The 13,085-nt window shown below is 38.6% G+C and overlaps 1 protein-coding gene across 1 annotated transcript in view; it reads right to left on the bottom strand.

Annotated features, from left to right (window-relative positions):
• The window catches only part of WDR41 (WD repeat domain 41), a 44,315-nt gene extending 35,753 nt beyond the window's left edge, over positions 1–8,562 (bottom strand). Inside the window, exons 1-2 of the mRNA XM_004766835.3 lie at positions 8,203–8,562; positions 5,662–5,777 (exon numbers count right to left, since the gene is read on the bottom strand). Of these exons, the coding sequence (XP_004766892.1) occupies positions 5,662–5,777; positions 8,203–8,253 (167 nt within the window). The 5' untranslated portion in view covers positions 8,254–8,562. The remainder of the gene's footprint in view (positions 1–5,661; positions 5,778–8,202) is intronic.
• Between the last annotated feature and the right edge of the window lie 4,523 nt (positions 8,563–13,085).

Below are 13,085 nucleotides of genomic sequence, written 5' to 3'. Positions count from 1 at the left end.
GGGATCGAGTCCCACATCGGGCTCTCTGCTAGGCAGGGAGCCTGCTTCCTCTTCTCTCTCTCTTTCTCTGCTTGCCTCTCTGCCTACTTGTGATCTCTCTCTGTCAAATAAATAAAAAAAATCTTTAAAAAAAAAAAAAAAGAAAGAAAAAATTGGCATTATTATTTCCTCTATATCAAATATATATCATTTTTAAATTTTTTATCACAGATAAATATACATTCAAGTATACACAGTATAAAAAAAATTCCAGGTATTCCTCATCTCTCTTCAATAATTATCAACTCATGGCCAATACTGTTTCCTCTGTACACACCCAAGCACCCCTGGAGATTACTTAGAAGTAAATACACCAACTACATGTCATCAGTAAATATTTCAGTGTGTATCTTTTAGAACTCCTTTATATCAGGACTAAAGAAACCATTTAATTTCTTAATATCACCATGTACTCAAGAATCAAATTTCCCTGTCTCAGGATTTTTTTAAGTTTATGAGAAGCAGGATCTAAATAAAGTTCATAATTGCAGTGGTGGATTATCTCTGAAGTCTCGTCTATTCTATTCATTCCTTCTTCTAGTTTTCTCCCTGCAATTAAACATCTGCCTCATAGAGTTCTCACAGTCTGGATTTTGCTAGCTTCCTTCCTATGCGATCATTCAACATGCACCTTTGTCCCCTGTATTTCCGGTAAATTGATATATCTAGAGACTTAATCAGATTTAAATCTGACTTTTCGGTAGGGCCATTTCATTGGGAATTCATATACTCCAAAAGGAAATGTAATTTCTGGTAGTCTTTGTTTTGTGAGCATGTGATGTTACCAGCCAACAATAAACTGTCTAAATTTGTTATCAGAGGTTGCAAAATTACGATATTCCAAATTCATGATCCTTCCTAGCTTGAATTCTTCCATAAGGAGAAATTTCTTCCCAACCATTATTACTGATCCCAAGATACAGTTTGTATAGGAAAGGCAACATACATCTTGCAGATATCCCTTCAAGAGAGGAAGCTGCCCAGCTCTGAGGAATGTGGTTAACATGCCTCCAGCTGTTCACTTTAGGGTCCACTTCAGCTTTCAAGCCAAAGTCATACTATCTCAGTTGGTTCCTAGCCAAAAAAAATTAAACAGGGCCATGGACATTCCTGGATGGCCTTCAGCAAACGACTAAGCAAGGCAGGGTTAAAAGCCTCATTTATTTCTATTTAACACAGAATTCCTCTAAAGAGCATTCTTTCCTCCAGAGGTCCCCACTGGGCCTAGAGAGCCACAGTCTGAGATAGCTCCCCTTGTCTAATCCTGCTTCCTCTGTTTTCCCTTCATTGATGTCTCTAATAAACCACTTGTGTGCTCAATTCCATTTTGCTATCTGTTTTGCTGGGCACTCAGGTATTAAAAGGGTCTAAATCACCTTGACTACTGATTTCTATTCTCTGAATGTTAGTGAGAAAAATAATTTTAGCTTAAGAATGTTTCCTTAAAGATGTAACATACTGTTTGTTGTCAGTGAATTACCAAACTGGCCGAGTTTATTTAGACCCTTGTGAATGTACAGCTTCACCAGCTATCCTGGGGGCACATTCTGTTCTGCACTCTGGCATTTCATGGGTCACCTGATTCTTTTCCAGTCATGATCACCATCCTACATAACCTTGTCTGTTTCCTGGAGGAGCAAGGAATGGTCAAATAAGCAACAAAGAAAACTATTCTTAAAATGTGTTATGAACTCAGTTTAGTTTAATGTGTCAAGTGCTAGAGTATTACATGCAATTTTAGCACAGTCCATTTTTTGGAAGACTCTTGCTGAGGCTTAGCCTTCTTTAGTGATCTCCCAATCAATATGACCCTCACTTCACGTTCAAAAAACAGTAAGAAGAAAAGAAAAGGCAGCTGTCTGTTAGGTTATACAGGATTTATTTGGTATCTTCAAAAACCAATCTGTGAAAATTTTCCACTCACTGATTTTAGCTGAGCCGCCAAGAAAACAAGAAAATCCTTCTGCAAAATTCTCAATAAAATGATATTATCTAAAGACCTGAAGCGTGAAACCTGGATTACAACAGCTGACCAAAACACTAGAATGTAAGGTCCACAAAAATTAAATAAAAACATAAAAAGAATAATATATATTTCTGTAATTTGACCATACACAAATAATGTACACTAGCAATGGTAAAGATAATTCTAAATTATCTAAACTACTAAATTAAGAATGAAAGTGTAATATGAAATGAAATGAAAAATATAAATATCTATTTAAATGAATATTCATATAGTTTGTAGATTTCTTACATCTTCCTTACCAGTAGTGACTCCTTCATGGTGGTAGTTGTTCTTTTTTCAGTGCAGAATTAAATTTTTTTAAAGCAAAACACACTGAAACTTCTACAGGTCTTTGACAGGAAAACCTTGTGTCTAACTAGATATAAATTTTCACACAATAACAGCATGAGCACAAAGAATTAAATTTGACTCATGTGGAAATATCTACACTTTATTGTAAAAGCCAAAATGCAGGGTTTTCATATCTTTCTAGACATTCAGATTCCCTGTGATCAGTAACAAACATGGCCACAAATTATTCTCCCTTCCTGTGTCTAGCAGCATTAGCAATAGGACTTAGTCGCTTCTCCCCTCAAGAGGTAGAGTTTATTTAGCCACTTACGGAGTCTGTGCCAGCTCCTGACTTGCTCTGGCTAACGAAACAGCAGCAAACATGATACAAGTCCTGAGGAGTTTTACATCAGGGCTTGTCCTTTTGCTTGTATTAGAGCTCCATGATCACTATGTGCACAGGCACTTCAGCAACCATACAGAGAAAGCCCAGCCATCCCAGCTGAGTCCAATATGAACCGTCAAGCCCCAGCCAATTTACCTGTTGACCAGAGATGCATTAAGTAAACCTAAAACAAGATCAGCTGATCCCAGCACAGATGGGGGGGGGGGCGGGGGTTGAAGCCCACCCAGCTGAGCCTCGCCCAATAGCTACCTTCAGTTAGTGAGCTTAGTCAGGAGCAGGTTGTTTTAAACCACTACATTTGGGGTGGTATTTGAGAGAGCAATAAAGAATTGATACATTTGTCTGTAAATTTTTTTACTATTTAAAGAACATATACTACTTCATTAAACAACTGATTTATACAGGAGCATCACTGTGGGGGAAAATGCAATCAAATATCAGCATTTGCACAATGATCATTATTCTACGAGATGGCCTTTTCTGCAGTTTCTTCTTTTGTGTAATAGAGCTAAGAGGAGATTTCACAGGACAGATAACAATGAAAATGGAATCTTAACGGTTATTCTATATAAAAAGTTAAAGATCGCATCCTGGAAGTAAATTGTATATTTTTTATTTAACTTTCTCAGACAACATCATCTGAGAATTCCTTAAGACCCAAATGTTAATGATTATGGGCCAAGAAATTGTTTTTTTTTTTTAAACCTACTTAGCAACTTAACATGGTAAAATAATAAACTTTAGCTGTCCAAATAGCCTCTATTTCCAGAAATGTTTAGTTTCAAAGCTCTGACTGGCTGGCTGGCTGACTAATGTCTCTCAGAACATATCAACAATGAATACTACTAAAAAGGTTGAAGATTATTATACTATTGTTTACTGCTATGATTTGGCTGGCTCATATGACAACGAAACAGTGCTGTAGGCTAGTAATATATATAAGAAGCAAATCTCAAGCAAAAAATGAGGAACATATCGTTATAACATAATTTGGCTGGATTGTGTCCCTGGTTTCTAGAATGGAGCTGGGCTCCTCACAACTCACCTCAGTTTATGCAAATGAGATGATTCACGCTGGGCCCTCTAGACAATTTAAGGATATGGTCTAGCCATGTGGGAAATATGAACCATGTAATTAGAGGGCTGTGCTTTGAGCCACAGATATTAGCCTGACCATTCAACCTGGCGTTAGAGTGTGGGGACAGGGCAGGGAGAGAAGGACTGGAAATGGAGTTCAATCAGATGGCAAATGACTTAGTCATTCCTATTAATAAACCCCAGTAAAAACTCTGGATAACCAGAGCTTGAGTGAGCTTCCCTGATAGTAATATACACTGAGTGTATATATTAAAAGGTGACATGTTCTAAGGACACAGAAACTTTGCATTTGAGGCCTTCCTAGACCTAGTCCTGTGCATCTCTGCACTTGGCTAGTCCTGCCTGTATCCTTTATAATAAAATTGTAATCCTAAGAACAGTGCTTTCCTGAGTTCTGTCAGTGCTTCTAGTAAATATCCAAACTGAGGGCAGTGGGGATTTGTAGCCAGCTGGTCAGAAGTGAGCGATGGCCTGACACCCCTGGACACTGCAGCTGCTGATGGAGGTGAGGGGAGTTCTGTGCAGGACTATGCCCCTAACCTGTAAAATTTGACCTAACTCCAGGTAGTGCCAGACTTGCCCTGCACAGGCGAAAAGCAATACCAAAGACATAAAAACAGGCAGCAAGAAGACAAGGTTAATAGACATTAGAAGTGATGGTCAGAATTAGGAATAATCACAACAGCAGTCACTCATGTTGTCAAAATTGAAAAAGAAAAAAAGATAGTAACAAGTATCAAAGGTAAAAAAGAAAATCAGAGATGAAAGTGGGAAAAATGATAGGGAAAACAGACAGAGGGTTAGGGAGTTAGGATGGCATGCAACATGCACACTTAATAGTCCAGGGAGTCACTGACTCAACAACTATCAATCACCTGCTACATGTAAGGCACTGTGCCAGGTACTAAGGATACCACAGTGAATGAGAAAAACAGGCCTCCCCCATGAAGTTTAGATTCTAGAGAAGATAAATACTAAATACTTACAAAATTAATTCTAATTGTTTTTATGCTACATGCTACTAAGCATTTAGTTGAATAAGGGCTTAATAAACAGATATAAAGATCAGTAATAAGCTAAATCTACAGTCCTAAAACCTACATACCTCATCTCTATATGCACTTAAACACAACATTGAACATGTTGACAAGAAAGAAAATAATGCACATTTTAAAAGAATTTCCTCAATAATAAAAGATTTAGATTACTTACCTTACATTCCACTAAAAACAGCACATTCCTGGTCGGTACTTCATAGTTAAACATTCCCTATATTTGTTTCTCAAATTTAGGTTCACCTTAACATAACTCCCACTCAAATTCTAAATTCAGTCCCTTCCACAAAACTAACAAAAAATATTACTAAGCACTAACAACAGAAAAACAAAAAACCTTAAACAAGGATCAAGATCAAGTAACGAGATATAACACCCTGACTTCTGGGCAAAAATGACTTCGGCACGTATTTGATCAAGATGCAGATGTCAATTTCTAGTAAATGTTAGTAATGATCACAGTTGAAATTTTTAGAAAAGATATTATGAAGTTGTTTTTAAATATACGATTCCCAGGGCGCCTGGGTGGCTCAGTGGGTTAAAGCCTCTGCCTTCGGCTCAGGTCATGATCCCAGGGTTCTGGGATCGAGCCCCGCATCGGGCTCTCTGCTCAGCAAGGAGTCTACTTCCTCCTCTCTCTCTACCTGCCTCTCTGCCTACTTGTGATCTCTGTCTGTCCAAAAAATAAATAAAGTCTTAAAAAAAAAACGATTCCCTAAAAATTCTTCCAAACAGTATGCAATTGGACAACTAGAGCTTCTTACCTGCATTCATCTAACTGCACCAGAAATCGTACAATATCGTGATGAGCTTTCAGTACAAGCAGTTCAGTGTAGGGGTTCTGGGTTTGTTCTTCACCTATAGTCTGTAAAGGAGATTTCTTGCATTGGAAAAAGAAAAAAGAAAAAAAAACAAGAGAGAAAGAAAGAGATTAAACGATTTATTATAAAAGAACATACTGAAATAAAACTGCATGTTACTCATCTAAGAATACAAGACTTAAAAATCTGTAAGATACCATGTTCTAATACTATATACTATTTCCCCTAATATCAGTTAACTACCAATTTAACATACAACATTTCTCTTACTACAAATCCACATCATGAAATTTTTCCTCTTTGTTAGAACTGAGCTAAGTATCCTTAAACTCAGATCATCACTCTTCAGATTGTTAACTAAAAACAATGTAGGGGGGGGGGATTCTCACCCTTGCTATAAATTTTAGTATTTTCAAGTCACCATAAATTTACAGAAAGGGTGAATTTTATTTTAAGAAATTACATCTCAATAAACCTCCTGACCTAAAAAAAAAAAAAAAAATCAATGGGCCAATCCAACTTAGTATTCAGAATGAGTGTTCTCAAAACTTGACAGAAATAAACCTGCAGCTCAAAGGGTAAATATAGACTAAAACTGTACGGAAAACATGACAGTCACTCAATACATGATTGCTGACTCAATAAACGAAAGCATGAAATCCTTCAGAGTGGATAAATTCAATAAATTCATGTTTGGACAATAATACTGATAAAGAGGGGTGCCTGGGTGGCTCGGGGAGTTAGGCCTCTGCCTTCAGCTCAGGTCCTGGGATCGAGCCCCACATCGGGCTCTGTGCTCAGTGGGGAGCCTGCTTCCCCCCTCTCTCTCTGCCTGCCTTTCTGCCTACTTGTGATCTCTATCAAATAAAGAAATAAAATCTTAAAAAAATAATATTGATAAAGATAATTACTAACATTTACAGAGTATTACGTCACTCACTGCCCAGATGCCAGTCACTGTGCAAAGCACATATGGCATAGAATTCACTCAACTATTCTGTAAGGTAGGTCTGATTAACACCCCTTTCTGTAGTCAAACCCGGTACCATTTCATGATAAGTGGTTCTTTACCTCTGAACTGCAATTTCTCCAACTTGCCATTATTGAGATTTTAGACTGGGTAATTTTTTGCTGTTGAGGACTATCCTATGCACTGTAGGATATTCAACAGTATGTCTAGTTTCTACATACCAGATGCTAACAGAAATCTAATCTCCCCATCCTGAAAATCAAAAATGTTTCCAGACATAGCCAAATATGCTTTAAGGGCAAAATCATCCCAGCAGAGACACAATGCATCAATGAAGGAAAATCAATGGTTCTGACAAAGTACAAATTGTATAACCTAACATGCATAAACGTTTTCCACAAAAAATCACCCCCAAAGCAGTGGGTGCTTTTAACTTATCCCATCTCACCTCTACTGGTGGCTCTGATGAAAAAAGCAAAAGTGAGAAATTTGAAAATTGTGTACCACTTCCCTCAAATGAAAGTTTACTGTCCATGGCAGAATTAATGAAATTATGTGACTAATCAAGTAATCAGGTGACTATAGAATCATCATGTCACATATATTATCTATGACTATTCCCGAATGTTTAAGATTTCAGCCTATCTGAAATCAACCTGATCTGAAATATTTTTTTTTATAGACAGTAAGCCTCCACTGCAAAGCTATAAGGAAGTTAAAAGTGAGAAATAAGGCTGCTGACTCACAACCCCAAGTATTTATTTTTAACCATCAAAATAACTATTTTCTACGAGAAATAAAAGGGAATCCATGTACAAATTCTAATTCCCGGGTGGCATCTGAAATAAATTCCAGACCTCAATCCTTTTAAGATTCCAAAATTATTTTATTCTCAATATTTCAAATGTAAATTACAGTCAATCCAATTATTCAGTCCATAAAGAAAGCGTGACTAGGGAACCAAAAAATAGTTAATTACAAAATCATTTCCTTGACTTTGAAGCAAATTATTAATTTTTAAAACAATTTTATATTTTTGTTGTTGAATAATCAAATAGATTTTCTATTCCCTGAGCAAGCCTCGGTTGATGTTGGGAAGTGACACCAATTCTAATAAACTAAAAAGGTGCAGTCACCACTTGTTGGTAGTTAAGTCAGAAACTTTCATAACTGACATGAAGCTAGTTTAAGAACGGAGAAGACTAGTCCTTGAGCCTGTTGTGGAAACATACATAACAGCTTCAGTTTCCTCCTTTTGAAAAGGCGGTATTTACTTCCCACGTCTTCGGAGAATCAGTTCAGACTCGCTACAGGCAGAGCGCGCCCCACCCACCCCTAACCCCTCTACGCCCGCCCTCCCGCGCCAACCACGCCCTCGACGGCCTCCGAACACGCAGACTCCGCCTCTGCATGGGTCTACGGCGTCTGAACCCGGAGTGGGGCTGAGCCAGAAGCCACCGCTCAGGGAAGCTCGGCCTCTACCGGGGCAGGCAGGATCGCCTGGGGGGGTTTACCTCTGCCAGTCCCTGAGGTTCTCGGCCTCCCCCGATCAGCCATCGCAACATCCGCGCAGCGGTGCAGACTCGCAGGGCCCAGGCCCCAGTCAGCCCGAACTCCGCGCCGGGCTCAGGCTCCCCCTGCCTCCGGGACTGCGGCGCAGTGGAGACACAAATACTTGCCGCCCGATTTGCGCAAGGAACGATTAAGTACAAGGCCGAGCCAAGAAAAAAGGAATATTTTTGTCCCCAAAGTGCTGCCGTACTCAGCCAGAGAGGTTTGGTTTGGGGCAGCCACCAGAAAAACAGCAGCTGAAGTCTAGAGCGGCGCGGCGGGGTTCTTAGACGCGCGCAGCACCCAGTGAGCACGCGCAGGGGCTTGCCTCATTTGTGCTCTGCGCTTAGTTAGCTTCAGCGGCCCCTGGTGGACATGTGTAGCACAGCACTTGAAGCCCAGAAAGCAACCAGCACCAATAGTCCCCTCCTTTTTTGTTGGCTTTTGACCTTCACTTGACTGGGGGACGGGAAAACCACCACCGTCCCCGCGCCAGTTTCCTAAAGAACTGACTGGAGAAGGTATACTGCAGTATATTCTGCATACAAACTAATCCAGTAGAACATGTGTACACCAGAATAAATCTGGCCAACATTTATTGTATACTGTAAAAAAGGTATTTTGCTAAGAAAGGCTTAACATAAGTGCTAATGGTAACTCTATAGTCCCTATTCTATAAAAGCAAAAACAAAAAAACTCAAACCTCTGAAAGATTAGTCTTAGGCTAGGGTGCCTGGGTGGCTCAGTGGGTTAAGCCGCTGCCTTCAGCTCAGGTCATGATCTCAGGGTCCTGGGATCGAGTCCCACATCAGGCTCTCTGCTCAGCAGGGAGCCTGCTTCCCTTCCTCTCTCTCTGCCTGCTTCTCTGTCTACTTGTGATCTCTGTCTGTCAAAAAAAAAAAAAAAAAGATTAGTCTTAGGCTAAGAGCTTGAAAGTGACTACACTGAGAATGGAATACAATCTCCCCACTCCAAAACTGTTGCTCTTGACTATATGCTATAATGTTTACCCCAGAATCTCCTTAAATAAGAGAAAGCACTTTATATCCTCTGCTGTGACTACTAGATTGTCTTAGGCAGTCAAAGGTTTGTGGTCCTCCACTCCAGCTGCCTATCACAATAATGCAGGTAGTTCTTTGAAAAATACATATTCCTGGCTCCCACTCTTGACTTACTAAAACAATCTCTATGGTTAAAACATAGGAATTAGAGTTTGGGGAAAGTTTTTCAGGAGATTCTGATGAATAGCAAGGTTTGAGAATCACTGGTGTAGGGACTACTTATACTTAAGTCTACAAAAGTTCATACATATATCTGCATATGCGATTATTAGGTTCAAATGAGGGTCCTGGCAGATTCTCTTACAGAGAATCTAGCCAACTGTTGTACCCAATGTATTAATTCAACAAATATGTGCTGGGTACAGATGCACTGAGATGCAAAAAATCAATAAAATTGCTGTTCTCTAGGATCAAAGCAGAATGTACTGAACACCACTAATAGAGAGCCATACACTCTACTTAGTATTAGTTAAGAGCAACCACTCAATCTAACTCCAGGCCCTGGAGAACTGGGATATCCTGTGATTCATCTTTGTATTCATTTTAGGTGCACTTGACAAAGGAACACTCCCAAGAGTCAGGAAAAGATTGCTTTCAGCATGTGAGCCCCAAATTGTAGTCTGCATGCAACTGAAGATAGACCAAAAGAGAGATGGCCCAGCCCCTAGAAAAGGGGTTTCTTAAGTGAAACAAGACCCAGACATACCAGGATTTTGGTTCTGGAAGGTCCATGTTCAAGTGAGGCAACATGGTCGCCCAGGTAGTCTACATTTTACCTTTCTGATTTACCACATTCTTTGTGGGAGGGCGGGGGTAGGGTGCTGGGAGGTTGTCCTACTGCCTCATTAGTCTGATCTAAAGAACATTCTTCTAGTCTCTAAAGCAATGGCTCAGGAGTGAAGACTTCCTCCCTTGGTTCCTTTCAGGACAGCTGAGAAAGAACTTTATAAAAGATTATATGAGATTGATCCAGAGAAGTTGGAGGAGTAGGAAGCACCAGGAATCCCTTTCTCTATCTACACAACAACTGTACTGGCAGGAACTGTATTAACCATCTTGGAGCTCTATTTAGAAGCTTGCAGCTTTCAATGGAAATCTTGGCCCTCAGGGAGTCTGGCCACCATTGTTTTAACCCCTATTGACTGGAGCTGCTTCCAGAACATTTGAAAGAATGACATATGTTTGGGTTTCTGCCCTGCCCTTTCCCTTATTTTGGGAATCACACATTTAAGGATTAGGTCACTCAAAAGCAAATAAATATATAGAGGAATTTAGAAAGCCACCATCACACAGGCTCAAGGAAAGACATTGGCTCAAAAAGACCTGAAGAGACCTTGAGATTTCAACTCTGCCTAATCCACAACACAGAGAAACCCTTTAACAATAAAAAACAAAACAAAAACAACAAAAAAAGAGCAAAATTGAGGGAAGGAAGAAAATCTGATTTTCAGAGTTAACACGTTAAAAGATTTAAATGTCCAGTTTTCAAAAAATGCAAAAATCACAGGCATACAAAGAAATAGAAATGTATGGTCCATTCAAAGGAACAAAATTAACTGACAGACACTGATTGAGGAAGCCCCAACATTGAGATCACTAGACAAAGACTTTTTAAAAACTGTCTTTTTAAAGAGGCTCAAAGAGGGTACCTGGGTGCCTCAGTTGGTTGAGTGACTGCCTTTGGCTAAAATCATGACCCCAGAGTCCTGGGATTGAGTCCCACATCGGGCTCCCAGCTCCAAGGGGAGTCTGCTTCTCCCTCTGACCTTCTCCCCTCTCATGTTCTCTCTCATTATCTCTCTCTCTCTCAAATAAATAAATAAAATCTTTTTTTTTTTAAGAGGCTCAAAGAACTAAAGGAAGACAAAGGAGACAAAGGAAAGACAAAGGAAAACAATGCATGAATGAAATAAGAATATCAATAAAGAGAAATACATTATAAAAAGAAACCAAAAGAAATTCTGAGGCTGAAAGTTACAATCACTAAAATGAAAAATTCACTGGAGGGGCTCAAAAGCAGATTTGAGCAGACAGAAAAAAGTAGTGAAGACAATATAATTGAACAGAGCAAAAAAATAAAATAAAGACAATGAACAGAATCTAGGGTACCTGAGGGACACCACCAAATCAATCAATACATAGAATTGTGGGAGACCTAGAAGGCAAGGAAAGAAAGAAAGGGACAGAAAGAATATTTGAATTAAAAATGGCTGAAAATCTTGGGGGCTGAAAATGGCCCCAATTTTAATGAAAGGCATCAATCTACAAATCCAAGAAACTCAACAATCTCCAAGTATACACACATAATGGAACAGTACTCAGCCATAAAAAGGAATGGAATTTTTGTGTTTCTACATGATTACTTTGAAAACATTATGCTAAATGAAATAATCCAGGCACAGATGGACAAATATTGTATGAATCCACTTATATGAAGTACTTGGAACAAATTCATATAAAAAGAAAGTAGAATAGAGGCTGGGAAGAAATAATTTGAGAGTTACTATTTAAGAGATAAGGAGTTTATTTTGAGGGTGATAAAAGTTTTGGGTATAGGTAACGGTGATAACTATACAACACTATGAATGTACTTAATACCAATGAATTATACACTTACAAATGGCTAAGATGATAAATATTATGTGTATTTTACCACAAAAGACAAATAGAATAATGGGACAGAATAAAGTCCAGAAATAGAACCATTTATATATGGAAAAAACATTTTTTATAAAAATATAAAGGCAGTCAGTGGAGAAACAGTAGTTTTTACAGTAAAGGGGGCTGAAACATTTTGACAACCATATCCAAATAAATGAACTTAAATCTATATCTCACTTCATATACAAAATTTAAGATGGATCGTAGACATAAATGTAAAACCTCAAACTATAAAACTCATAGAATAAAGCATAGGAAAAAATCTTTTTGACCTTGAATTAGGCAATGATATCTTAGATCTGAACTCAAAAGTACAAATATTAAAAAAAGATATACTGTACTTCATCAAATTAGCATTTTTGCTCTTTAAAAGACACTTGTAATAGAATGAAATGATGAGCGACAAACCAGGGGAAATATTTGTAAATCATTATCTGATTTATATCCAGTATATGTGCTTATATCCAGTATATTCTCAAAACATAACAGGAGTCCAGTTCTAGGTAAGATGAAGTAAACACAGAATACCTTTTTTCTCTAACTGACCACTGTAAAAACCTGGACAGAATGGATAATGCAGCTACTTGCAGATCAAATAGTACAGCTACTGAGAAAAAAGCAGAATGGGGAAGAAAACTATAATTCACTCACGACCAACTCTGCATTTCTTTTACCTCCAACATCTCTCCAGCGTGAATCCAATGCAGCCTCAAATATGAAAGTGAACATTATCATTCAGAAAAAGATGCAGAAGAATCCCCCTATATCTGGCCAAAGGAGTCAGTAAAAGAGAAAAGAAAAGAAAAACCCTAAAAGTTCAGAGAAAATCTTGGGGACAATTCATGGAGGTGGGAGAATTCAACCCATTTTCTCTAATCTCTGAAGTCACAGACTCCAAGATCTCCCACAGTGATAGTAGCAGCAACAACGGTTATCAACAAGAGACCACAGGATTCAAAATCCTAAAGGAAAAGAAACTTTTTCATTTGATTAAGTTAAGCCAGCAAGATAGCGGATCCAAAGCCTTTTATCAGTTTTTCCCCTGTCTACTCTTCCACAAAATGGTACTAGATGTGGAACAATTGAGGAAACAGGTGGTTTCTGACCAGAGATCCAAAAAGAGA

The sequence above is a fragment of the Mustela putorius genome, unplaced genomic scaffold, assembly GCF_011764305.1.
Source record: "Mustela putorius furo isolate JIRA1106 unplaced genomic scaffold, ASM1176430v1.1 tig00537350_pilon_pilon_pilon, whole genome shotgun sequence".
Lineage (NCBI taxonomy): Eukaryota > Metazoa > Chordata > Mammalia > Carnivora > Mustelidae > Mustela > Mustela putorius.
Note: the sequence above shows the minus strand (reverse complement) of the source record. Positions and strands in the feature narration are given on the sequence as shown.